The sequence below is a fragment of the Arabidopsis lyrata genome (genome assembly GCF_000004255.2).
Source record: "Arabidopsis lyrata subsp. lyrata unplaced genomic scaffold ARALYscaffold_5, whole genome shotgun sequence".
NCBI classification, from domain to species: Eukaryota; Viridiplantae; Streptophyta; class Magnoliopsida; order Brassicales; family Brassicaceae; genus Arabidopsis; species Arabidopsis lyrata.
The window spans coordinates 16,975,458-17,001,609 of NW_003302551.1; the positions used below are offsets into that span (position 1 = coordinate 16,975,458).

At 36.6% G+C, this 26,152-nt stretch overlaps 5 protein-coding genes and 1 long non-coding RNA gene across 12 annotated transcripts; 1 reads left to right on the top strand and 5 right to left on the bottom strand.

Moving 5' to 3' along the window:
• Positions 1 to 847: 847 nt before the first annotated feature.
• LOC9314039 lies at positions 848 to 5,422 on the bottom strand. 4 transcript variants are annotated; one of them, XM_021025573.1, is made up of 9 exons: positions 5,219 to 5,422; positions 5,092 to 5,128; positions 4,753 to 4,826; positions 2,247 to 3,803; positions 2,114 to 2,165; positions 1,735 to 1,883; positions 1,542 to 1,628; positions 1,290 to 1,418; positions 848 to 1,205 (listed from the first exon to the last, which is right to left on the bottom strand). In XM_021025573.1, the coding sequence occupies exons 3-9, from the start codon at positions 4,819 to 4,821 to the stop codon at positions 1,125 to 1,127; spliced, it is 2,124 nt and encodes a 707-aa protein (XP_020881232.1). In that variant the 5' UTR covers positions 4,822 to 4,826; positions 5,092 to 5,128; positions 5,219 to 5,422; the 3' UTR covers positions 848 to 1,124. The 4 variants fall into 4 exon arrangements, with proteins under 4 accessions (XP_020881232.1, XP_002877971.1, XP_020881233.1 ...); XM_002877925.2 differs by having other exon boundaries at positions 4,753 to 4,852; XM_021025574.1 differs by having other exon boundaries at positions 5,087 to 5,128.
• A 3,634-nt stretch (positions 5,423 to 9,056) lies between these two features.
• Positions 9,057 to 11,839, bottom strand: LOC9314040. 3 transcript variants are annotated; one of them, XM_021025335.1, is made up of 5 exons: positions 11,765 to 11,839; positions 10,483 to 10,549; positions 10,236 to 10,406; positions 9,815 to 9,871; positions 9,057 to 9,659 (listed from the first exon to the last, which is right to left on the bottom strand). In XM_021025335.1, exons 1-5 carry the CDS (start codon positions 11,767 to 11,769, stop codon positions 9,477 to 9,479), a joined length of 483 nt encoding a protein of 160 aa, XP_020880994.1. In that variant the 5' UTR covers positions 11,770 to 11,839; the 3' UTR covers positions 9,057 to 9,476. The 3 variants fall into 3 exon arrangements, with proteins under 3 accessions (XP_020880994.1, XP_020880995.1, XP_020880996.1); XM_021025336.1 differs by lacking the exon at positions 11,765 to 11,839 and adding an exon at positions 10,876 to 11,049; XM_021025337.1 differs by lacking the exon at positions 11,765 to 11,839 and adding an exon at positions 10,761 to 10,866.
• A 594-nt stretch (positions 11,840 to 12,433) lies between these two features.
• Positions 12,434 to 12,964, top strand: LOC110228329. The gene is made up of 2 exons (XR_002331853.1): positions 12,434 to 12,517; positions 12,631 to 12,964. It is a non-coding gene; the product is annotated as an uncharacterized LOC110228329 (long non-coding RNA).
• Positions 12,965 to 13,112: 148 nt separating this feature from the next.
• Positions 13,113 to 16,774, bottom strand: LOC9314041. The gene is made up of 8 exons (XM_021025334.1): positions 16,646 to 16,774; positions 15,998 to 16,427; positions 15,613 to 15,847; positions 15,349 to 15,494; positions 14,596 to 14,683; positions 14,368 to 14,514; positions 13,459 to 13,608; positions 13,113 to 13,360 (listed from the first exon to the last, which is right to left on the bottom strand). The coding sequence occupies exons 2-8, from the start codon at positions 16,405 to 16,407 to the stop codon at positions 13,289 to 13,291; spliced, it is 1,248 nt and encodes a 415-aa protein (XP_020880993.1). The 5' UTR covers positions 16,408 to 16,427; positions 16,646 to 16,774; the 3' UTR covers positions 13,113 to 13,288.
• A 274-nt stretch (positions 16,775 to 17,048) lies between these two features.
• On the bottom strand, positions 17,049 to 19,836 carry LOC9314042 (SAC3 family protein C). Of its 2 annotated transcripts, none has more exons than XM_021026328.1 (8): positions 19,515 to 19,836; positions 19,164 to 19,264; positions 18,700 to 18,921; positions 18,269 to 18,487; positions 18,090 to 18,175; positions 17,879 to 17,975; positions 17,519 to 17,611; positions 17,049 to 17,435 (listed from the first exon to the last, which is right to left on the bottom strand). In XM_021026328.1, the coding sequence occupies exons 1-8, from the start codon at positions 19,753 to 19,755 to the stop codon at positions 17,289 to 17,291; spliced, it is 1,206 nt and encodes a 401-aa protein (XP_020881987.1). In that variant the 5' UTR covers positions 19,756 to 19,836; the 3' UTR covers positions 17,049 to 17,288. The 2 variants fall into 2 exon arrangements, with proteins under 2 accessions (XP_020881987.1, XP_002877974.1); XM_002877928.2 differs by having other exon boundaries at positions 17,049 to 17,421; positions 19,515 to 19,832.
• A 1,877-nt stretch (positions 19,837 to 21,713) lies between these two features.
• LOC110228483 lies at positions 21,714 to 26,085 on the bottom strand. The gene is made up of 2 exons (XM_021026113.1): positions 23,835 to 26,085; positions 21,714 to 23,460 (listed from the first exon to the last, which is right to left on the bottom strand). Exons 1-2 carry the CDS (start codon positions 25,186 to 25,188, stop codon positions 23,426 to 23,428), a joined length of 1,389 nt encoding a protein of 462 aa, XP_020881772.1. The 5' UTR covers positions 25,189 to 26,085; the 3' UTR covers positions 21,714 to 23,425.
• Positions 26,086 to 26,152: the final 67 nt, after the last annotated feature.

Consider the following 26,152-nt stretch of genomic DNA (forward strand, 5'->3'; position numbering starts at 1 on the left):
TGTCACAAAATAACCGAATGGTTCTCTTTCTAAACTATCCACGGATATCGGTTATTAACCGAACCGAACCGATATCTATGGATATCCGCTTTAAACCGAACATAATTTATTTATGAGGCCTAAAGCCCATTTGTCTTCCCTACCCAACCCATTGCCTAATCCCTACCCTACTTACCCAACCCATTAAGTCCAAACCCATTGTGTGTGATTGTGTCACAGGAAGAGAAGAATGGAAGATCAACTCAGGGACTTGAAGATGCTTGTAGAATCTAATAATCTTTTACTCTCTCTTTCTCTCTTTCTCTCTTTCTCAAGTCTCTTTTGAACTTGATTATTTTGTTGCGGTCTCAAGTCTAAACTCTTAAGTCTCTTTGAAGTTTGAACTTTGTTATTTTGTTGCGGTCTCAAGTTTTATTTGGGTAATGGTTCGGTTATTTGGATAGTTCGGTTATTTGGTGGGTAAATAACCGAACCGAACCATATCCGAAAGTATTTCGGTTATTTTTTGGTTCTCTTCCCAAGTATCCAAACCGAACCGAACCGAAAGCTAACCGAACCGAACCGAACCGAAAACAGTTCGGTTCTCTTATGGATGCTAAGTGCCTAAAACCGAATAACCAAATAACCGAATAACCGAACCGAACCGAACCGAATAACCAAACGCCCAAGCCTACACATTACAATTCTTATTTTAATGTATTCAAAATAGTGATTAAACTCTTGTTTTTTTGCTTCGCCGAGTTCATAAGTCTCGTTTTGGGACTAAGTTGGCCACAGTATAACATGGATTGTTTCTATTTCAACATCAAGTTTCAAGCAATGCAAATCAGTGTGTGAGTCACGAAAATGGAAACCAATCCCTTACATTGATAGGGTATCCAAAGAACTCTTGTATCAACTTCACAAGCCAAACACAAGAACAATCATTCTTCGCTTAAAACCTAAGAAGTTCAGTTACAAGAGACTTGTATTTTCGTTTCAACGCTTTAAAACAGGGTCAACTATGCATGATGCGAACTAAAAATGTAATAAAAGATCTACAAGACGTGTTCCTATGGCTAAGGTACATTACACAAGAGGTGCATCATTCATCTACACAAACAACACGCACTCTTGTTCTGGTCTCAGTTCAGTTTCCCTGTTCTCTTCAGGTACTCTTGCATGCGACTTTGGTTTGTTTCAAATATGAAAGGCATTCCCCGAATCTGCGCACAACCATATATATCTCGGGAATAAGTACGGACCTAGAAGCGTAAGTAATGATCATAAAAGAGTATCCAGGATCAAACCTCAACTAGACAATCGGATTTGAGGATCAAACTCTGTCCAGGATCTACTTCCTTCTCATTTACTGATATTGAATACTTCCCCAGATTTTTCATATGAAACGACCCATCATCACCCAGCCGTATGATTGCCTGCATTCAGTAACCAAAAAAGGAAAAAAACACACACACAACAACCGTTACAGATCCTGAGCTGCTGCTTCTCACACAACTCAAAGACCGAAATAGAAATAGAAGTATCTACTATTGACCTACCTGTCGTCGAGATATTTTGCTACCCCGCTTTTCTCTTCCCAAATCAATGTCCACGGCGAGGTCTTCTGTTGATCTACCCACCAAAACCTATGTTAAGAAAAAAGAACCCCGGTATAAACAAGTGCTACTGTAATTCTTAAGAAGCTTATCAAATCATACAAGGAATATACTTAAACGAATAAGCTAATAATACCTCAGGCTTCTTGATGTAGTGTTTTGAATATCTACCATATAAAACAGCTAATGCACCACGGGAAGCAATGGCTCTTTGCATATATGAATAAGCAGCCTGCTCAAGTCTTATGATTGTTCTTTTCATGTCCTGGCTCTGATACTTGGCAACTGCAAGTGAAAACATTTTACGGAATTATACACAAGCCTTAAACCTCTTATAACATCTCTTGCGCTACCCATGGAAAAGGTTCCCCACATAATTGTGGCATGTAATGACTTTTGTGAGCCAAATACAGAATATATTCCTGATTCACATACTAAAAGCTTTCATTTTCCAAAAATGTAGATAGATAGAAAGAAACGTGAGTTCCACTGAACGAGAAGGGATGCTCAATTACCTTCGAGATCAAAATTATCTTGATCATCAGGTTCCAAGTCCATGTCAAGTATCTGAAATCAAAAAGAGTGTTATTGATTAGGTGTTTATCATGGAACCATAACACAAGAATAAAGATGGAAGTCAAGAGTTACCATAGCCTCAATGTCAGAATAATTGGGTAAGTCCTCATCACTCTCACAAACATGCGCTTCTACTTCTGCTTCTGCACGAGTGATCTCCAGCTCAGGGTCTGTAATCTCTATCAAGCCATCAGCAGTATTTTTAGCATGTGGCGATTCATTAACAGGTGGTACAACATTTTTCTCTTTACAGTTTTCACTATCCTTCTCCTGATAGCTGCCATGGCCATCAGAACCGACAAAGAGTGTTCCACTAGCAGTTTCTTTCTTTCCATCTTTTGCACCGGTACCAGTAGAAAGCAGAGTATTAGAGCATGCCTGTGCAGACCCAGCACAGGTAGAACCACCAGGAGCTACAATATTCTTTAACTCAGCACTAGTCGATGCCCTGAATTTGCTAGCTTGACTTGGTTGGCCCATCTCTGGCTTTCCTTGAGTAGACCCCTGTAAACGTCCTGGGTTTTTCTTTAGAGTCTGGAGTGAATATCCCTCACTTTTTTCCTTACTGACGGAGAGGTCTCTAACACATGTAGTTAATGGATTATTGGTATCCTTAAAGTTCCGCCGGGCTAAGGAAGAAACTGACATTGGATGGGAGTTGTTGGATAGGAAAATGTCATCATTACACGGAATATCAGGATCCTCTTGGTTTAATAAACAGCAGATTACACCCCCAACAATCTCAGGATGAGGATCTAAAGCAGATGCAATTGCAATTGTACCATCTAGCTCAAGCATCACATGATCATCCAGAGTTGCATCTCCTGAATGAGTTGGTGCAATGGAAGGATCTTGCTCGGTGGAGTTAGGAAAAGCCTCGCGATTTGTATCATTTGTTGAGTTCACCAACAGTGAGCTAAGACCATCATAATATGACTTGTCAACTTCTTTGCCATCTACTTCCATGAACGGTTCCACGTCTTCTTCGAAAAGAGAAGTTGAAAGCTGTGCCAGGAAATCAGTGCTAGCCATTGTGGTTATTTCCTCGTGAACAGTATTCTCTAGTTTCTGCTCGGAATCTTGATGAACCACATCACATCCTGATGGACCTGCATGTTCAGTGAATGTGAGATTTTCTCCTCCTACGTAAGGAATCTTTCTCTGTAAATCATCTTCCAGCACAACATGAGTTGTCACGCAACCGCCTTCAGCCAAGATTTCTGGAAACGCGTTGTGGATAATATCCATGTGAGAGTCCTCAAGACCAAGATGTGTTGCATCACCATTATCCATGAAATGGCTATCATTTGGTGGTACGAGGAAACCTAGATCCAAGGAATTAAATGGCTCAGTCCGAAATTTCTTCCGCAAGGAATGATAAGTACTTCTGAGCCTTTCAGCATTCCTCTTCCTAGATGAGCTTTTGTTCTCTTTTGAATATCCAGTTCTACCAAACTTTGTAGGAAAATTAGGGTTAGTACGTTCAAGCTCAGTCATCCGAAAAGCCGCCTCGGCAGAAACTACTGGATCATAAAGCAGTGCATGCCATCGATCTTGCAGTTCTCTGATAGAAAATCTTCTAGAAAACTGCACAGCACCTTTAGCAAGCGATTCCAAAGAAGCACCGGCCTGCAAATAAATTAAGGATTCTGGTTCACTTAATTGCTAGAATACCAGACAAGCGGAATGAAGAAACACGCAATACATCCAGAAGCACTCATTTAGTAGAGGAACTTTTTGGCTAGCCTAGCTTGATATATAATGCTATATGAGAGAAGCAATGAACATAATTATTTACCGTGTGGTGATTGATGAGCCATCAGTAACAAGACAAAAAGAATATTTTTTCAATCGTATTATGTTCTCCTCATAAACAGAAAACAGAATTAATGAAAAATATTTGACAGTCCTTTTCCAGGTGGAGAGAAGCATGATACATACAGCTCTGATATCAGTGATCACACAACAACTAATTAGCTAAACGGTATAAATTTTTGTAGAACAACAATTACAGCTTGGCTCATCGAGATAGCGTAAATTGGTTTCCCATAATACTTCATACTATAGCGCATATAACACTGGCTTAAGATGTTAACAGGATCAAACAAAAAGTTGCCCTGATAATTCAACTATTTCTTGATATCTGTAACCAACCTTTTGTCTCAAAAATTCAAGTCACCTCAAGACAAAAAAAAAAGAAGGAATGAATGCAACCAATACAATATTAATAGATGAAGAGTACGAAAATCAAATATAGGTACAAGAAACTACGAAGAACAAAGCCCAGAAACAATGTGAGAGTCACAGAATTGATAACCATTAATGTTCCAACTACTTCCATTTAAGCAAATTAATAAAGCTCTGCAAACAAGCATGGTAGAATACGAAAACTACATAACCATTGAACTACATAAAACGTGTGAAAGGACTGGAAATTCAGACAAATAATGCCTAACCCTCAATTGAGAACAAACCCATGGCACAATCCAACATTGGGACAAAAGAATATCTTCCACTTCCGGTAGCAAAATAATGAAAAACTGAAATGTAACCAAACTCAATGATTATGGGAGCTCACCTCGACGGCATTCTTTAGCAGCAGGTCGTCTTCGGGTATCCACGGAACAACCTGGGCAAGAGCCCCCATGTCCACTACACAACCAGACAGCACACAAAACCTAATTAAAATAAATCAAAATTCAGTGGACAAAAAGGGCAGAAATTAATTTTGTTGATCAGGCCGAACAATATCATCAGAATTGATTCAAATTTGGTTCTCTAGACGACGCTATTGCTTGGTCTAGCACTAGTTGATGGAATTCATGGGCTTCTAGTAATCTAAGAAAGCATTCTTGCAACAGGGTTTAAGAACGTAAGAGAAACAGAACATGTTTAGAGGTGGAGTTACATACAATACCTTGAATCAGCCAAGAAAGATGCTTGTCAAGATCAGCCTAGCAACAGTGACAAAAGCGAAACAACAAGTATCAGGATTTGGAAGAAAAAAAAACATTAAAATAACGACAATGAAGAAAGTGACGAACCACGATTCGCAGTTAATTTAATCAGCCATTACAGGATACAAGAAAAATTCCATTGCAAAATTCTCAATTCTCACTAAGAAAGGAACTGACTTGAGGAGGCGGCAGCAATTCACTGGCTCGAATTGAAGAGAAAATTCTATAATTCTGAAACCCTAATAATTTTTATCTGACTGTCTCCGTCGTCGTCCGGAGGCGAGATTTGTACATGTGTGCTAAAAGAAATTTCCCCATTCGGGTCGATCCAGAAACCCGATGACCCGAAAAGCTTTCCGGGTCAGATTTAAGAGCATTGATCAAACCCCACATTAAAAACAGAGAAACGCGCTCCATAAAATTTTCATCTCTCTCGACATTTTTCTCGAGCAAATTTTCTCATCTTATTCACTCTCCCTTAATTATAACAATATGTCATGTAATACTATATTTAAAAAGAAATCAAAATTAAAATCAGAAAATAAAATGAATTAAGGAAACAAAATATGTATACTTTTAATTAAACAAAGTTAGGTTTGTGTTTATAAATAAGAGTTTGAGTTTAGATTTAACAATTAAACGGGGTTAATTATATGTCGGTTCGAATTTATATAGATGGATTAAGATTTAAATTTTACAATTAAACAAAATAATATTTTGACTTGGGTTTATAAATGAGGATTAGAACTTAGATTTTATACTTAAACAAAATTATATGATGGTTTGAGTTTATAAAAGAGTGATTAGGGTTTAGATTTTACAATTAAACGAAACTATATGTTAATTTGGATTTATAAATAAGGTTTAGGGTTTAGATTTTACAATAAACCAAAATTATATGTCGGTTTGGATTTATAAAAGAGTGGTTAGGGTTTATATTTTATAATTAAATAAAATTAGATCTCGGTTTGGTTTTATAAAATAATGGTTAGGATTTAGATTTTACAATTAACTCAATTTAAGAATTTTTAATGAATTAATATTTTTTTAAGATAATAGTAATGGTTTTGGTTTGTTTAATTAGATTACATAGTAAATTTTGATTGGCTAGTTAAGATGGAGTGAATAAGAGAAGTTCAACCTCCCAAGAATTGTTCATACTTAGCTCTATACTCGAGATATCTACGTCTGGAAGAAAACGCTGATCTTCTTCGGCAGATCAAAGATTTCGGCGGATACATGGTGATTACACCGTATTTCGTCTATAAACCAAGCAGGCCTTGCCTACGTTAGGCAATTTGAAACTTTAGCCTCCCGTCACATTCAATAGCTTATTAATTTGTCTTTAATGCAATTTTAAAATAAAATTTTACCATAGAAACGTAAATGCTTAGTCTATTATTTTCCTTAACTTCTAAACGTGATGTTAGTAAATTGAGTTAGCGAGATTTTTTTCGACATTAGTAATCGTAGTAAAAAAATTAAAAGGAAATACTGAAATAAAACAATTAGGTAATGACACTCCAAGGGCTTGATATTTCAACCATTTCTTCTATTATATTAGGGCAATTTACACAAATGGCCCCAAAAAAGTTTTTTCTTCTAAAAATAGTCCCATATTACATAAATTCCAGAAATAGCACCCAAAAGTTTTAATTAAACATTAATTAAAACAGAAAATAGAAAATTTGAGAGACTAACCCTAAACGCCTCCGTCGCACCCAAAATTCTCGTCTTCTCTCATCTTCGACCAACGATCTCGTCGCCTCCGCCGGAATCTCGAACCCCTCTGCCGGAATCCTTCACGGTTCCTCTCTGTTTCGCCAATTCTTCACGGTTTCCTCTTTGTTTCGCCAACTCTCTGTTCCTTTCTGTTTCGCCAACCCAATTTTCACTGATTCTCCTCTTTTCTCTCTGCTTCATCGTGTTCTAGGGTTTCCTGTAAGTTCTTATTATCTCTTCTTGTATTTCAATTTCTCTTCTTTTTGGTGTTTTGAATCGTCTCCAACGATTTGGTTTTTGTGGGTCTTTTACAAAAAGTTGAATCCTTATTGCTTTTGAACTTCATACGGGAGAGTTTCTAGTCTTTAGTCATCTCTCTGTGATAAGTTGAAATTGATAAAAAAAAAATTTGTAATCAATCTCAGTTTTCATGTTCTTAGTCTTCTTCTTCCCGTGGTTTCTTCTTGTGTATTGACTATAGTATATGTCATTGTATCTTTCAGTTGTTAGATTTGATTACTATGATTCTCTTCTAGTTCTTGGGAATGTATTCAGAATCTAGAAAAAAATACAGTAATGTTGTAGTAACAGTTTCGTGAGTTTTTTTTAGTGTTCTTGTGGACAAGGTAATGAAAACAATAATGGTGGGTGGGGTTTTAGTTCAAAGCAGTGACTTTTATTGTGGAAAGTGTGAATTAGTGGAGAGTGTTGACTTTTATAGTGACTTTTATAATTTTCACTGTTTCAATGAAAAACCCCACCTTCTTTCATGTTTTCACCTTCTGCTTCTTCCAAGGAGGCGGTGGTGGGTGTTTATGATGTCTTCTCTGTCGCCATTGTTTTCTAGTTTATAGTGTAGTGTCCTGTTTTTAGTTTCTAATTCTTGTAGATTGAACTGAATTTAACATTTGATAGTTTAATATGTTTCGTTCTTAATGGTTGAGATTTTAGCTCATGAATGAGATTTAGGCTTTTGTGAATCTTAGTTTCCATCAGATTAGTTTATCACTTTAGATGAGTTTAGTTTTGTCACAAATTGAGAGATATATCGTCACATAGTTATAGATTCAAGTTTGTGATATGAAGATATGAATAAACATTATTTACTTGTTTCTGTAGTGTTATTGTCTGTTCTCTTTGCTGGATAGAGTTGTTTTAGTTTGTATTCTAGAATGGTCTTCTTGATTCGGGAAGGACTTATAGTAATTCGGGAAGGTTTTCCTGATTCGGAAAGGACTTATATTAATTCGGGAAGGTCTTCCCTGAATATATTTGTTTACTGATTTCCTTTAGTTTTAATTGTAGGAAAATGGAAGATTCATTTCCAATTGATGTCACACTACCAAAGCTTCTGTAAAGTATAGGACATCAGCCAAATTCAGATGTTAGGATAAATCAATGTGCACGATATGAGTATATCGATAAAGTACAACGCATCCTCTCTGCTACAGAGTTTCAGAGAATAAGAGAATTGAAGATTTCTCCAAGCTGTGTGATATAGATTCAGAAGACATCAGAAACAAGTTGGCTGTGGATATCTTCAATGAGTGTGTTAAGATTTCTTAGGACGACTATGTTTCTTTATTGGATGTATGATGCTTGTGAAGCCGTTTTAGACTGTTTTGTTACTTCTCTGATGGTTCTGAACTAGAAAAGTATCATCTGTTTCTATTTATGTTTTTTTAGATATTCAATGTATGGTATTTTGTCAGATACCATATGTTTCCAACAGATTATCCACTCAGTTGTATGCTCTCAGCATATCCTTTGCATCTTAACTGTGCAATTTGTTAAAGATTTGAGGCAAACTATGCAAAAGTAAAAAAATTTTGAAATTCAGGAAGAGTTTCCAAATATTTAGGAAGGATATATACAAATTCAGGAAGGCCTTCCCTAAAAAAAAAACTGTAATAGTTACTTCCACCAAGATTCGAAACTGGGACCTATTATTTTTGTAATAGAACATGTAACCAGCGAGCCAAGCGTCTAATTGTAAGATCTTGTACAAACGAACGTATATATTTCTATGAAACACGAAACACATCATGACATAAAAAGAGATTTTATAGATCATTGACCTTAAAAAAATGTGTAATTTGTGATTAATATGAGGCAAACTATGCAAAAGTAAACAATTTTTGAAATCCAGGAAGAGTTTCCCAAAATTCAGGAATGATATATACATATTCAGGAAGGCCTTCCCTAAAAAAAAAAGCTGTATAGTTTTTTCCACCAAGATTCAAAACCGGGACCTATTGTTTTTGTAATAGAACATGTAACCAGTGAGCCAACCTTCTAATTATAAGATCTTATACAAACGAACGTATATATTTCTATGAAACACGAAACACATCATGACATAAAAAGAGATTTTAAAACTTCGCAGTAGCTTGCCTATGATTTCCTTTTCTGTGTGTAGTATCACATGAGTGCTCATGACAATACTTTTCACCACAAAGAAATCAGAAGAGTCTACCCTCATTGCATGCATCCTCCAAGTATATTTATCATCTACATATACCAAAACCACTCTCTCTTTGTTAGACCATCGAGACCTAAACTAAAACTTATACTCCAATTCCCATGTCCTCATCTTCTGCATTAACTCAGCCTTGTTCATGAGTTATTTATTAACATATATATCATCAGCACCTTGTGTTGAATGTACACCGCCTATAGGAATCGGACTACGATCTGGAGCAGGAAGCAAATCCAATGACTTATTGCCTATTCCCTTTTCAGCCGTTGAACATGTATCACTATATGGCACAGAGATGGAAGAAGTTCCGACTGATGGATGAGGTTCCTACAAACACAAAAATAGATAGGCATATGAACAAAGAGTTAAAATTGAAAAAAAAGACGACTAGAAACGGATCATATCTGTATATTGCAGTATTTAGGAAGGTCATCCTAAAACTAAATGTATCCTTCCTAAAACCTTTGAAATTGAGTTTTTACCTTCTGGTTTTCATTTGCAGCAGAGATAAAAGAAGTTCCAATTGAAAGATGAGGTTCCTATAAACACAAAATAGATAGGCATATGAAAAAGAGTTACAATTTTAAAAAGACAGCTAGAAACTGATCATATATGTATATTGCAGTATTTAGGAAAATCATCCTAAACCTAAATGTTTCCTTCCTAAAACCTATGAAATTGAGTTTTTACCTTATGGTTTTCATGTGCAGCAGAGATAGAAGAAGTTCCAACTGAAGGATGAGGTCCGACAAACCGAAAAATAGATAGGCATATGAATAAACAATTCAAATTGAAAAAAAAAAAGACGACTAGTTCGGATCATATTTGTATATTGCATTATTTAGGAAGGTCATCCTAAAATTAAATGTATCTTTCCTAAAACCTATGAAATTGAGATTTTACCTTATGATTTTTATGTGCAGCCGTTGAATGTGAACTTCCTATAGGAATCACATCAGAATCTCGAGCAGGAGGCAAAAATAATGAATAATTGTCCTGTCCTTTTTCAGGCGTTGAACATATATCACTTGGTGGCACAGAAACTGAGATGTTCATTCTAGTGCCTTCTTCAGCCTGCATAAATGTCACATAGATGCTAACTTATAAGATTAATGGTAATGCATGGAGATAAGAAGTTTTGGTTGCTTACCTCAAGTTCTCCAAGTACCAAATCGTCAAGTTCCTCGCATATGCAAACTTCGTCTTCATCATCCAAACTTTAATTCACCAACAAGATTTAATCAACTCTAAAAACCATATAAACAAAAACAAGGACATGACTAGAGATCACGAGATACAAATCTGTTACAATCTTAGATCGACATAGCTCCAAACGCATGATCTTTCCTCAATCAAGCCCAACAATGAAAAAGGAAAGAGATGAACAATGACACATCAGAATTCTTTGTGCTGAATCAATGAACGCACCTACAATTTGCCTAATTCCACAATAGAAAGCCATAATTCAACAATAAACGCCTAATTTCGTCAACACGATTGGGAAAGAAGAAGAAGAAAAAATTGGTGAAAGATCTATTTAGACCAGTTTGAAGTTCGAAAATAGGTGAAGCTTTCTCCGTCGCCGGCATATCTCTCCGTCGCCGGCAGATCTCTCCGTCGCCGGCAGATCTCTTCGTCGCCGGCAGCTCTCTCCGTCGCCGGCAGCTATCACCTGAAATCGTCTCCGTCCGTCGCCTTATCGTGGAGTGACGACAGTTATCGTGGAATGCTTTTTCCCTTCTCTTTGTTTTGTTAAATTTATTAAATTAAAAATAAATGAGTGCTATTTTTATCAAATAAACTAGGAGATGCTATTTTTGTCACAAAAACTTCATTTAAGGCTATTGGAGACCATTTCTCATTATATTATCTATGGATTTAAACTTTTCTTTATCATTGATGTTTTGACTATCTTTGTAATTCACAAAAAGGTTATAAAATATTGATTTTGAAAATTTGGTTAATGATCTTATGAAAAAAGACATTTACCTTTCAAAAAATATTTTTATTTTATTTTTTACTCTAATTCTTTATTATTATTTTGAGTTTTTTTTTATGATACTGCATCCGGTCTTCTTATTTAGGCACGATTCTAACCAAGGCCCTGTTCGTTTGCTCATTCAGATGATTCATATAGATGAATATGAGAAATGATGTTTTTTTAGTGCAAAAAATGAACAACATCCATTCATCTAAATGAGTTTTTAAAATTTAAGCAAATTTGTCAAACTCATCTGGATGAACATGATTGGAGCATTGTCAAACTCTTAACTCTATTTAATGGAATGTTTTGAGACTGATTATGATTGATAAAATCTACTGATTTTAGTTGTTGTTCCAAACTAATTGCTCAATTATAGTAGTAGCTGAGAGATGTAAAATCTAAAACTTCATGATGTGTTATACAAGTTCGATATGTAATTGCATCTCACCTCATTGATCGTATATCCCCATTGCCGCCGTCTGTTCAGGGATTCCCCAATGCTAAAACTGTCGTCATTGTCGGAAAAGGTGTTCCAGCAGAGAACATTCCAGTCGATCCAACTTCATCCCCTTTCAAGATTGCAGCTCCAACTTCGCTCTCGTCCACGCACCATGCTGCTTCTTCTTCCACTGTCTATGTCTCTTCTCCAATACCCGCTTTTTGCAAGGAACTCGAACATTGGATCTGTAACTAATCCACACTTTTCGACGACCCTCAAGAATCAAGATCAATATTTATAAGCTGGTAAAAGACTTAAGATTCATCTCCTGTTTCTTTTACTTTAAATATGTTCTTTACATTTTGTGGTGGTTATTTTTTGTGCAGTCGATTCCAGCCCATGTGGTGAAAAAGCATAGCCTTACGTTTGGTGATTCCATCACCTACATTGATAAAGAAGGGCCCTTAACAGAAAAAAAAAAAAAAAAAAAAAAGAGAGAGAGCAAATCTTGGAGGTGGATATAAAAGGATTGCTTTCAGAGGATGGGAGAGGCATAAGGAATAGGCTTCACGATTCTTCGAATTGCCTATCAAGCTGCGATGTACTTTATTTGGAGAGAAAGAAACTCCAGCTTCATAACTCTGTCTCTCGGCCTGCGATTGCTCTAATAGTGGAAATCAAGAATCTCATCAGATGTCATTTGGATCCCTTAACTAGAGCTCAACGAATTGGACCTCATGGAAACTCGTTTCTTGCTTCATGGTTTCGCCTTTTTCACTCTTAATGTGCTCTGTTGTTCTTTTCTTTTATTTCGTGTAGCAGGTGTTTGATCTTATGACGCACTATGTAATTCGGGTTCCATCGTTTAAATGAAGGTTTGTTAAAAAAAAAATATGACCAAAGGCACGTTCGTTCTAACAGAGTCCACGTCATGCATGGAGCTGCTTGAGTCACTTCCGTTTTCCCTTTACTAGTAGGGTGGGGGTCCCGTGGTTCCTATGCCGCCGCGTTTCTCATTAACATCCTCATCATCTCTATCACCATCATCTTTATCATCAGTACTTTAGACTGGGAGAGTACTGTTGTAATGCTTTTATCTTAATTAGTATGTTTCTTTATTCCCAAGATCCCTTATGAACTAATTGTTGTTGTTCTGTTCCTGTGATATCTAGAATGCTAATAAATAAATTCATCCATGGATTCTTAGTATGTATGTTTCCAAAGAAGAGAAAATTGAACAATTTTAATCTTCCCTGTTAATCATTCCCTCACTCTCTGTTAGGCACTCAAGATATCTTAATTTATAATTTAAGTGCATAAAGTACAATCATGCTTAACATTGCAATTGCAAGGCTAGTGCAGTGAAACCATCACAATTCACAACATACAGACCACTCTGTTTCTTTGTCCCTTGAGCGCAAATACAACATTTTTTGCTTTCTCGTTCTTTTATTCAGCAAAATGCCACAGAGGAGAGCTTAGGTATAATTTCTATATATATATATATATATACGTACATAAGCATGCATCGATTTAGAGTGCAGTTTCTGCATACTGTTCAGGCTTCTCTACTTGCTTCTTAAGGAACTCCAGCACAGAGAGCCGCTGCATGCATGTTAAAATTACATTGTCAGATAAAGTTTTACTGACATTTAGCAGCTTTGGATAAGATACAAAAAAAGGGAGTCGTGCTAGAATCTTACTCGTTGCTCGAGAGCAGAATCTTCAGAGTCCAGTTTCAAAGATTCCAGCAGTTTCATGCCTTCCTTGAAACCATCTGTTGCTGCAACTTCATTTTGTAGAGTCCTGTCTATATCCGCAACTTTGGCTAAGGAAACTGCCACATCCAGAATCTACAGAAAAAATGTAGAAATAACAAGCAAAATCAATCTCTACTTCCAGACAGACCTTGCTAGCTATCTTTCAGTTACAATTTCTCTATGCAATCAATCGAGTAACAAATAAGAAAACCAAAGAGAAGATTTCCAACTAACACAATAAACCCATTACAATGCATGTAAATCTAATTATAGTTATCCACAAGACAGTAACTTTATCACCAGAACTAAATGATACCTCATCCAAGTATACTGCCACGCCAACACGTCAGTTACTTAAACCTCAGTGCGACCCAGGCAACAAAATAGCAAATGACTTGAATAAAACCTAGGACAGTATTTAGAGAATTTCTCTGAAAATTCATGGTAAAGTAACAAATAAGCAAAATGGCAAGAGTGGACCAAGAAACCCGCTTGAACACATTGAGAACAACTATACTCTATTCACTCAACATCTTATTTCAGATCCTTGATCCACTAGCACCTTATGTTAATCTCTACATCTTTTAATGCTTTTGAATTCATTTTGCCTGGACCCAAATGAACATCAAGATGTAACAATCACATCAAGAAACGCTTTCTGCCTCTAGAGTGAGAGCTTACGATCTACAAAGAAGCCTTCATGAATGCTACAATAAGTCAATAACTTAACTAACAACAGATATCTTTCTACGAGACCTTGAAATGTATATGGCGACTAAGAGTAGCCAGTTCAGCTAACCAAACATTGGGACAAAACAAAGAAGAGCAAAAACAGATTGTATGAGGGCATACTTGTGAAGGAGCATTTGGGTGATGCTTCATTGCATCACGTCTGACATTTAAAGCTCTATCATAATACGACCTTGCAGCTTGTAGATCTTCGTCATAATATTTAAGATCTCCTATTTTATTGAGTGAGACAGAAAGTGTATGTGTAATCTGCAAGTTAAGATAAAATTGTTAACAAAATGGTAAAAAGTTTGCAAAATCAAAATATAACAAGAACCAATGTGCTATAACCTCCAAATCATTCAACGGCAGTTTCATAAGGAATTCAACACTCTCTTCAAAATGCTTGACTGCAGAGCTTGAGTCTCCCATCGCTCGGCTGCAACAATAACAAAAAATAATTTAACCATCAAACTTAAGTCCCGGAAAAAGAAAGATTTCAACAAACCAAACAGAAGATCAAACATTTTGGCCTAATAAACACATTTCAGGAGGAGAAATTGATTATGTATAAAGAAGGTTTTCCGAACCAAGCATGTACTGTTGCTTCTCCTTTCCATTTATTCTGAACGAGGTGATTGAACCACAGAGAAAGATGTATGCAAATGATAAGAGGATACAGAAAAATCTGAATATACAAATATATTTCCAGCCATTGATGTAGACAGGGTCCATCTAAAAACCAGAATCTAGTTCAAACGAGAAAGAACTTGTTTTAGTATTTCCCCAAATGCTATGCGCACTCTAAGCAAGATGAAAGCAACAACCAGTCGACTTGAGAAACTATCAATTGAGGAAACTGCCAAGGAAGGGCCACATACTTGAGGAACTCAAAATTTAAAAAATCAATATGAACAACAAAGAGGCTATAATCAGTCTGATCAATGGAATAGTAAGGTGGCAGCGGGATCATAAAAGATCATATTGGTGACCAAATTCGTAAGCACCGTTCTTTCCTTAATCTTATTTGTTCACGGAAACTCGAGAATGTATAGATCTTAGAAATAAACAACTTGGGACAAAAAAAAGAAGACAATATCATACCTACAGTCACCAAGCATGCCAAGGACTGCACCAAGCTGTGAACACAACTCTGGTGTATTGCCCTCCCTCCCTAGTTGATCCCGAATATCCTCGGTACACATTGCCAACCTTGATTTAGCACTTTCATAATTTTGGGCACTAAATGCCTGCGCATACAGGTTGAATAGGAACAAGAAGTCACAGCAGGACATCATAACAAATGTAAGTGGTGAAAAGAGAATAACCCCATCGGTTAGGTGAACAAAATTTAGAGACAGAACTCACCCTCATAGCTTGTTGCACCAAGAAAGAACCTCTTTCCATGGAAACATCAGCGTAAATCACTTTTTTGTTATCATTTTCAATCTCTTCTTTTTCTGTTCCATTGACGACAGATCTCTTGATTCTAGCATGGCCTTCAATAAATTGATCAACCATCTTTTGAAGGTTTTCATCAACTTCAATACTTTCAATGTCAGCACCGCAAAGAGGGCAGTCATTAAACCGTGATACGCACACTCTGATTTCAAGAAACACAAAAAAGTTCAATAAAAGTAGATCCAATCACAATTATTTAAGAGCAAGAACGAAAAAGGAAAAAGCATTTACACAAAGTGGCTGAGCAACTAGAACTTACTAATTGAACACAAACGAAAAAAGTAAGGCTTACTTGCAAAACACATGTGTGCAAGGTACACATCTACTGCTCTCATATAGAAGTGCTTGACATAGCATACAGCTAAAAGGCCCAAGCTTGAATGTTTGAGAGTCATAACCAAAGGGGCACTTGGCAGGCACAGTTGCAGAATCAGTAGAGTCCTTATTCAATTTTCCTTCGTGTTCGGGACATCCATTACTTGCAATTTCGTCTTGCTTTCGTGCAGAGGCATCGTCAGGACGAGCAGCTTTAGAAAAAGGGCAACCAGAAGCCGTAATTTCGCCTTGTTTTCGAGCAGAAGCATCGTCGGGACGAGCAGCTTTAGAAAAAGGGCAACCAGATGCCGCAGTATCGCCTTGTTTTCGAGTGGAAGCATCGTCAGGACGAGCAGCTTTCGAGAAAGGGCAAACAGAAGTCGTCATTCGTGAAGGTAACAACAACCCTGCACCTCAAAAGAAAAATTCAAACCCAAAATCACTACAATTGCTTCCCCAAATTCGAAATAGATTCTCTAGCTAAACTAAATCCATAAAACAGCTGAAATCGAACATAGAAGAAGCTAATCGAATGACAACATTCTTCTCGAGAGAGTGAAATTTCAGAGAGAAATTGAGAAGAGCGTTTCGGAAGTTGCTCATTAGAGAGAGATGGATAAACGACCTGAATTGGAGATGGAGATTTGGAGATTGTCTCTTTCGCGGCTTCTCTGCAATCAATCAATGATCTATTGATTGATAGCTTCTTCTTTTTTTCCGATAAGTTTTTTTTTTTCTTTTGTTTTCTCTCAGTCAAAAGAAACTAAGAAAGAAAGATTTGAAGGATATGTGTGGATTGAATTGGGCCTTCGGTTTTTGCACTATATTTAAGAATTTGGGTCACTGGCCAATTTAAGAAAACGCTTGTTCTGGATTATGATTTGATTAAATAGACTTTAGTACTTTACTTAAAAATTGCTATTTTTCTCAACACATAAATCAAGTTTTAAAACTGCGATGAACTCTAGATTAAAATTGAATTACCTCGTCAAAATTACCACTAACTCTAGATTAATATCAAATAAATATTTAGGAATAATTCTTGACTACTTGAAATATAGAAAAATCTTTGACATCAAGGTTCAAAAGGATGCAACAGACATGGTTAGAAGAGCAAAAAAAACACATTATACTATTTGATTGCTAAGATCATATAACTTTGGTGTTTTAGAAATTCAATTTCTTCTTATAAGAAGAGAGTATGAAGCATTTACACATAAACAACAAACCAGAGGTTCAAAACTACTTTTCAATCCGTTCAATTCCAATCAAATCATAAACTTTGAACTTGTCCTCTGGATTACGAAAGGTTGACTGCTTCGCAGGTAACACAGTGAACCCATCAGGATCAGTACATGTCTCAAGACCACACTCATGGCATAGAGATTCAACATCCAACTCCTGAAATATACAAAGTTGACTTATGATATTTCAAGTTTACCAACAGTATGAAAATAGAAAAGTAAGGGGTCCTTTAGTCATAGGTGTATTATATTACCTTCATCAGCAGGTTCTGAGATAACCGCAAGAGAGGATAAGGTTGAAGCTTGTAGCAAACATTGTTTATGTATTGGACAGCGACTGATCGCATCTTTTACCATGAAAACATTAAGCAAATGATCAACATAATTGAACAATTTACTGCATATATCATTCCATGTATCTGCACTTTATACCCACCCATATATGAATCCATGTCACTATCTAATTTCCTTCTAGTCCAAACTTACTCTACATCATCTTTCTCATGCTTATTGTCATTTCATATTACATTAGCCGCTACCGATTAAAGTGCCATAAAGACTATCCCTGAGAGCTGGAAGGACATAACTATATATTTATATCCATGCAAGCTCACCTCTCTAATATAAGGTTCACTTATGCAATACTGTAAGTATGTCGCCTCAGAAGCTGTTCTACTTAAGAAGTTCTTGTAATTGCCCATCCGATATAATCTGGAAGAAAAATACAGAGAAAAGACAGGGTATCATCATACTTTACTTCAAATTTCCTAAATTTTGTTCAAATTAAATATCTCATACGCAAATGATTGAACAGCATAACACTACCTTAAAAGATTTCGTACAAAACATATTTCCTTGGATTTTACTAAAGCAAAAGTTAACTTGCGAAACCATAGAGACAGCGGTTCCCCCTGCAGATTAAAATCTCAAATGTTTTATATTAATGGCAAAAAGAAGGTGACATGGTAACAAATCAATAAGGATAAAGAAAACAGAGAAACAACCATCACTCCACTACTGGAATTGAGATGAAGCAGCACATAGAATGAGCGGAACTCGGCTTCATTTTCGTAGATATAATCCGGTTTCCTATTTGCATCATATATATTATACAAAGAGGTAAGAGTTTTTGCTAGTTGCTCCATGTTCAAGTGATGCATTGAGCTAATACTTGTACCACTACAACTCTGAAGCCTCTTGTGAGATATGACATGAAATTTAACCTGTTAGAGAAGCCATTCGGGAGTCAATAATAATAATAACATCAATGGAACCCTTCAGAAAATAAAACAAACTGATGAATTATCAAATATCAAATAACAACTTTCAACAAAACCCAAGGAAAGCAATTGTGACGACAAAGGATAGACATGTTCAGTGTAACCCATTTACCGAACCAGGGAGAAAAGTAGCAGTAAGAAACAAGTCACCATACCATTTCCTCGTAAAGGTAGATCACTCTCTCATTGGCTAGATTCTGGATGCTAAGATCTTGTCTAATAGACCTTGTCCTATCGAAAATAAAATCATGAACCACTTCAAACGGGTGCTCCCTGGAGTCAAGCAAACTTAGAAGGTATGTTAGGGTTTCTTCTAAAACTGGGAGCGGTCTTACATCCGATGCCTGAACATCCGCTGCTGAAAGAGTTCTACAAAACTAGCAAGAACACAGAAAGAGAGTATAACTGCCTTTCGTATCTGACAAAAAATGAGTAATACAAACTATTCATCTTGACCATTCAGAAAGAAATAATTCTGTAGAATCAAGTTATGGATTCTAATTTGCATAAATGACGAACTTCAACATCAAATTCCTATCAATCACAATTTCTCTCAGCTCAGTGTCAAATATTGAAAGCTAACGCCTCAGCTGAAGGTGAAAGTTTCCCAAATTAGTACCTTTTTGACAGCTAGATCTGTGGATGATTTTGAGGGGTTTCCATAAAGCCTCTCAAACACTGAAAGATCACGCAGGCGTTCCCTTGTGACTCTTTCCCTCTCTATTGATACCAAAAACAACTCATTAGATGAAGCTATACACACTCTATTTGCTGCTTCAAGTGTAACTTTTACCTAAACTCCTAGCAAAAGACAATTTCGTTATGAATCAACATCATCACCCATGAATAAAACTCTGAATCGACCTAAGCACTAGATCAAATTCAATTTAGGTGCAGGAAAGGGTTGAATTTTGGCGGAATCTCAGGTCAATTAGAAATTTATCTGCAGCTACCATAGTTCGATGATTACCTGGGCACATAGAAGAACAAGTTCCTATGATGAAGGAAACGTCAGCAGGATCTCCTTCCTTATAGTTTGATTCGTCTTCGTCATTGTTTCGTTTGGGTGGTGCATCGGATCTTCTCCGTAAGGAATCACTAGCTCCGCCGCCGGATCCAGTCCTCGGGTTATCAGAGGTCTGGCGATTCCCATACGTATTCGAAACCCTAGAAGTAGCGGAAGAAGAAGAGCCACGATTACGACGATCCATGGCTTAGAGGCAACGAGATCTTCGTCCCTCCCAAGTCCCAACGAGATTCTGAACTCTGAAGAAACGAACCCAATCGAAGCTGTTTACCGAACTACTATTTGGAATAAACCGGGAGATAACCAAATCCGGTACATTACTTTCAACGAATTAAATCCGGCGGCAACCGGGTCAATTTAACCGGTTCTGACTTGTACACAAATTTGCATTTCTACAAATGTACAGCAATTCAAATTCAACTCAAGTAAGAATGCAGAACATATCACATTTCCACACACAATGTAATTTACATATATATAGTTTGGACAATTCGATTTTAAGTTTTGGTTTGTTTTTCTTTCCGGTTTTGCAGATTTTTCTTTTTTAACTGAAACCAAATCAAACCCTTCGTATATGGTTTGGTGCAATTACGATTCGGTTCAGTTTTGTTTTTTACAAACAAAATTTTAGTTAGATCTTAATGATTATATATTTTATTAAGCTCCGGTGTATCGGAGAATAACGAGAGATTGAAGAAGAAGATAACAAACTTTATTAATCTCTCGTCAGAGTTTGTTACAAGCGTTAAAAACAACTAAAACATTCTTAAGCTTATATATACAAAACTTATGATCGTTAACCGAAGTTAACCAAACATTGAACCAGTTATAAACCAGCTCAAATCATCAAACCATATATCATAATACACCCCCCTCAAGTCTGAAGCTTCAAACTGTCAGGAAGATACAGACTTGATAATGACATCCTCTTAAGGAGATGATGAAAAGGACCTGGATGTAATGGTTTGGTAAGGATATCAGCATGTTGATTTTCTGTTGGAACATGCAGTGTCTTGAGATTTCCAGCCTTAATCTGATCCCGGACGGTGTGACAATCGATTTCTATATGCTTAGTCCGCTCGTGAAAGACTGGATTCTGAGACAAGTATAGAGCGGATTTGTTATCACAGAAGAGTTTAGCTGGACAACTCACAGTAATATGTAGATCCTTTAGTAATTGTTGAAGCCAGATGATTTCACATGTTGCTTGTGCAAGACTCCTGTATTCAGACTCTGTACTGCTTCTACTCACAACTGCCTGTTTCTTTGATTTCCAAGAAATGAGAGAAGTACCAAGATATATACAATAACCTGTGACAGAACGTCTTGAATCTTTGCATGTTCCCCAGTCAGCATCAGCAAATCCATTTAGACAAATTTCTGTATTTGCAGGATACATCAAACCAAGTCCTGGATTGCCTTTAATGTACCTTAACACCTTTTGAGCGGCTTGGAGATGAACATCAGTAGGAGCAGAGAGAAATTGGCTCAAATGATAAACAGCAAAGGTTATATCCGGTCTTGTAATTGTCAAATACAACAATCTTCCTATCAATTCTCTGTATGATGATGGATTAGAAATAGGAGTACCCATCTCCTTTGTAAGATGAACTGTTGGATCCATAGGAACAGTACTTGGTTTACAAGCCAATAAACCAGCATCCTCCAACAAGTTCTGTGCATATTTCCTCTGACAAACAGAGATTCCTGCAGATGATCTCGCTATCTCTAGTCCAAGAAAAAATCGAGCTGGTCCTAGATCTTTGATCTTAAACTCAGACCGCAACAAAGTTTTCAATTCTTCTAATGCTACATCATCATTACTAGCTATCATCAAATCATCAACATAGACTAGAATAGCAATGAATGATGTAGACTTTACTTTGACAAATAATGTGTTGTCTGCAGGAGATTGAATATAGTTTGCCCCCAACAATACAGAAGATAACCGCTTATACCATTGTCTAGAAGCCTGTTTAAGACCATAAAGCGATTTGATGAGACGACATACCGGATTTGGTGGCAAGGTAACATTCTCCTTTGGTGTATAGCCTTGAGGTAAGCTCATAAAGATTTCCTCATCAAGTTCTCCATGTAAAAAAGCATTGGAAACATCCATTTGCGTTAAACGCCAACCTTTGGCAGAGGCTAAACCAAGCATCAATTTCACACTTGTTAATTTTGCAACAGGTGAAAAAGTGTCTAGATAATCAATCCCCTCCTGTTGAGTAAACCCCTGAGCAACAAGCCTTGCTTTGTATCTTTCTACTGTACCATCAGGGTTATATTTAATAGTGAATACCCATTTACATCCCACAACATTCTTTCCTTCAGGTAAAGTTTCCACAACCCAAGTGTTGTTAGATTCAAGAGCATGAAGCTCCTCATTAGCAGCCTTAGTCCATTTTTCAGACTTCATAGCTTGGCGAAATGTCTTTGGCTCAGTTTCAGTATTATAGGAAAAGATATAGGATTGAAAAGGAGAATTTAGCTTAGTATATGAGACAACAGAGGAAAGAGGATAGGGAGTTTTATGTGTATGTGGTAAAGTAGAAGAAGATGAAGTAGAAGGAATATCTGGAGTTGGCTTAGAAATTTCAGCTGTTGGTGGTAAAGAAGATGAAAATGGAACAAGAGAACAATGATACTCAGACAAATAAGTAGGTGCTTTAGTGTTTCGTTTAGGCCTAGCAATAGGAACAGAATCAATACCTGTATCCTGTGTCTCTGTATTTTGTGTAACATGAATGGTACTAGGTGGTGAGAATGATGCAGATGTGTTATTTTCTGAGTTTTCATATGCAGATGGTGAATCAACAAAATGCAGAGGAACAGGCAATGGCAAGATTGAATTAGGAAACATGTCTACAGACTTAGACAACAATTCACTAGTTTTGAATGGAAACTTAGTTTCATGAAACACAACATTACGAGAAATGGAAATGGAATGTGATTCAAGATCAAGAACCTTATAGCCTTTAAAACCAGAAGGATATCCTAAGAACACACATGGCTTAGCTCTAGGAGAAAATTTATTTCTATCCTGAACATATGTAGAAACATAGCATAAACTTCCAAAACTCTTTAACAAAGTATAGTCAGGTAAACGATTAAGAAGTAATTCATATGGTGATTTATTGTTCAATATCGGAGATGGCAGTCTATTTATCAAATGAGCTGCAGTTAAAACACAATCACTCCAATATTGTAAAGGAATATTTGACTGGAACAAAAGAGCTCTAGCAACATTTAACAAGTGTTGATGTTTGCGTTCAACCACAGAATTTTGTTGAGGTGTATATGCACATGAAAAATAATGCATCATACCATGTTCCTTAATGAGATCTGGAAAAGCAAGTTCAGGTGCATTATCTGATCTAATAGCCTTTATTTTTGCATTATATTGAGTAGCAATGAATTTGATAAAAACAGGAAAAACAACAGAAACTTCTCCTTTATTTCTCATCATATAAATCCAAGTAGTTCTAGTACAATCATCAACAAGTGTTAAAAAATATTTGAAACCTTCTACAGACTCAATGCTAAAAGGACCCCAAACATCAAGATGGACTAAATCAAAAGCTTTACTTGCAAGATTATTATGTGAAACATATGCTAATCGTTTTTGCTTTGCTAAAGGACAAATAGAACAATGAAATTCATGACTCTGTAAAGATTTTAAAGAAGGAATGACACTAACTAATTTTTGTAAAGCACTTGAAGACGGATGTCCAAGCCTTTGATGCCAAAGAAGACCATCAGTCAAAACAGAACCAGAAAATGAACAAGCTGCAGGTGTTGATGTGGAAAGGGATTTGTTCTCTGTTTCAAGAATGTATAGATTGTTATATAGTTTACCCCTCCCAATCATCAAGCCCTGAGAAAGTTCCTGAATAAAGCAACAAGTAGGAAAGAAATGAGCAGAGCAAGACAAAGTTCTAACTAAACAACTCACACTTATCAGATTGAATTTGAAATCAGGGACATGTAAAACATTATGTAGGATAATTGATGGAGTGATGCATATGGTACCTGTGTGTGTGATAGAGACCCTAGTACCATTTGGTAAAGTTACAGTAACACCAGACACAGGTATTAATTCCCTAAACATTGCTAAATCTGAACAAACATGACTAGAAGCCCCACTATCTATTATCCAAGCATCAGGTGCTAAAAATTTTTCAAGAGAAGAAAGAGTATGATTCTGAAATGTAAGATTATCATTTTCAAATGTAAGGCTAGTAGAGGGAAAAGGAAAAATACCAGAAATAGAAGTCTGAGCCATTAATCCATGTTCAGTAATAGTAGCCATTGGACCAGACATACTAGGAGAAGGAACTTCAGTCTCTTGAACCTTGACAGACGAATTGAATTGAGAAACTAGACTCTGAATTTGGTCTGTTGTAAGATCTTGAAGATTCACATTGTTACCACCAGTAGTAACTTGAGGTTGACCAGGCAGAGAAGAACCTACTGAATAGCTATTTGCATGTGAATTTGCATAAGCATTTGCATTCTGCATTGTATTAGCATATGGAACCAATTGCATTGGGGAAGTTAACTGCATTTGAGCGACCATAGGTTGCATAGGTTGTTGTGGCATCCTAGGCTGAAACTGTGTTGTTTGCATCCTTGGTTGAATTTGTAGTTGACCATTATTCCTGTAAGGTGCATTAGTCTTGTAGCCTGGTGGATACCCATGAATCTTGAAACACTTCTGAACCGTATGACCCATCTTCCCACAGTTACTGCAAATCGGTTTTTGTATTGGTCTTCCTGTGTTATAAGCTGCAATATAGCCATAGTCTGCATTATCCACCATAGGAGCAGTAGCTTGAAAAGCAACAGAATCAATTCTAGTAGCTGGTCTAATGTTCTTCTGCCTCTCATCTTGACTAACAATGTTAAAAGCTTCTTCAATTGTAGGGATAGGCTTTAACATAAGAATATGACGTCTGGTTTGTTCATATCCTTCATTCAGTCCCATAAGAAACTTAGTCACACGACTTCTTTGCTGAAGTTTCTCCCATTTGACTGCAGCATCACACTCACATTTACCACAAGAACAAACTGGTAACTCAACATAATTCTTGTGTTCCTCCCACAAAGTAAGCAATGCCGTATAATATGCAGAAATATCCATTGAGCCTTGCTCTAGTTTACTTAATCGTTGTTCTATATCAAAAACTCTAGGTGCATCATCCTGCTTGAACCTAGTAAGCAAATTCTTCCATATACCTTCAGCAGTTGATATGAATAGCAAACTTTGCCCAATCTTTTTATCAACAGAGTTCATTAACCAAGTCGCAACAACATCATTACACCTAGACCAAGCTCCATAATCTTTATGATCTATCGAAGGCCTAACAATCGTTCCATCTATGAATCCTAGCTTATTACGAACATTTAAAGCCATCCACATAGAACGTCTCCAAGCCGGAAATTCAGAAGCTGTGGTCAATCGATCAGAAACAAGAATCAAACCTGCGTGATCATTGTTATGAAGATGAAAAGGATTCTCATATCGATCCATCTGATATCGATTATGCTCAGCATTAGGCGGTAGTTGCGGTGGTTGATCCGTCGGAAACAATGATGGTCGAACACAAGATCCCATTCTCAGTATAAGAAATAGGAAATCGCAAAGAAAAGTGTAACGAATATTGTAAAGAGAAGCAAAGATTCGTCAACACAAAGGTCAATTGAAGAAAAGAAAGAAACAGAATGGAAAAATTCCGACGAAATCAAAAGGAAAAATCGAAAGAAAGTACTTCAACGAGCTCCGATTTAGCTCAACAAACTCCGATCAATCACCGGAAACAACAAAGAAGAGAATGCGGAAGCTTAATAGAACGCTCTGATACCATATTAAGCTCCGGTGTATCGGAGAATAACGAGAGATTGAAGAAGAAGATAACAAACTTTATTAATCTCTCGTCAGAGTTTGTTACAAGCGTTAAAAACAACTAAAACATTCTTAAGCTTATATATACAAAACTTATGATCGTTAACCGAAGTTAACCAAACATTGAACCAGTTATAAACCAGCTCAAATCATCAAACCATATATCATAATATATTTGACGGAATTCAATTTTGATTTTGTCATTTGAGCATTTCATTTTGGGATTGTTCGATTTTTCACACTCGGCCACTCCTATATAGGCACAAGCTTAGGCCGGTTGGTGGGTCTAGTAGTCACGGCCATTCTCTAGAGTCTAGACAGCAAAGCACATTGTGCCCACCACTACAAATTTAGGTGTCTTTTCCTCAACTATCCATAACAACAATCTAACTGCTAACATTTAAAACACATAGACTAGAACCACTAACCATAGTACAATTTTCCATCATAGACAAGAACCACTAAACTGACAAATCATTAGGCAAATTCATATTAAATTAAATCCCCATAATAGAAATGCAAAGAGAAAAAGTTGATTCATCTCCACTAACACCAGACAGTTGTCTCGCATTCTTTCTTATTGCTAAGACTCTTATTTTCTCCAATACACGACCAAACTGATGGAACCGAACTATCAACTATGTACCAAGCAGGCTTAAGAGACGAAACACTTAAA

Excerpts from the sequence above, each read along its gene's own strand:
- LOC9314040 (XM_021025335.1), bottom strand. Across the intron at positions 10,407-10,482 it reads TGGTACTTGGAGAACTTGAG|GCTGAAGAAGGCACTAGAAT; the intron begins GTAAGCAACCAA and ends ACATTTATGCAG. Across the intron at positions 9,872-10,235 it reads CTGCACATAAAAATCATAAG|GAACCTCATCTTTCAATTGG; the intron begins GTAAAATCTCAA and ends TTGTGTTTATAG.
- LOC110228483 (XM_021026113.1), bottom strand. The coding sequence starts at position 25,188 with ATGGGATCTTGTGTTCGACCATCATTGTTTCCGACGGATCAACCACCG. Across the intron at positions 23,461-23,834 it reads GGCTCAGACTTCTATTTCTG|GAACTTTCTCAGGGCTTGAT; the intron begins GTATTTTTCCTT and ends TGCTTTATTCAG.
- LOC9314039 (XM_021025573.1), bottom strand. The coding sequence starts at position 4,821 with ATGGGGGCTCTTGCCCAGGTTGTTCCGTGGATACCCGAAGACGACCTG. Across the intron at positions 1,884-2,113 it reads AGATAATTTTGATCTCGAAG|TTGCCAAGTATCAGAGCCAG; the intron begins GTAATTGAGCAT and ends TTTCACTTGCAG. Across the intron at positions 1,419-1,541 it reads GCAAAATATCTCGACGACAG|GCAATCATACGGCTGGGTGA; the intron begins GTAGGTCAATAG and ends TACTGAATGCAG.
- LOC9314041 (XM_021025334.1), bottom strand. The coding sequence starts at position 16,407 with ATGACGACTTCTGTTTGCCCTTTCTCGAAAGCTGCTCGTCCTGACGAT. Across the intron at positions 13,609-14,367 it reads ACCCAAATGCTCCTTCACAA|ATTCTGGATGTGGCAGTTTC; the intron begins GTATGCCCTCAT and ends TTTTTTCTGTAG. Across the intron at positions 13,361-13,458 it reads ATTCTGCTCTCGAGCAACGA|CGGCTCTCTGTGCTGGAGTT; the intron begins GTAAGATTCTAG and ends ACATGCATGCAG.
- LOC9314042 (XM_002877928.2), bottom strand. The coding sequence starts at position 19,755 with ATGGATCGTCGTAATCGTGGCTCTTCTTCTTCCGCTACTTCTAGGGTT. Across the intron at positions 18,922-19,163 it reads CAGATCTAGCTGTCAAAAAG|TTTTGTAGAACTCTTTCAGC; the intron begins GTACTAATTTGG and ends TGTTCTTGCTAG. Across the intron at positions 17,422-17,518 it reads CTCAGAACCTGCTGATGAAG|GAGTTGGATGTTGAATCTCT; the intron begins GTAATATAATAC and ends TGTATATTTCAG.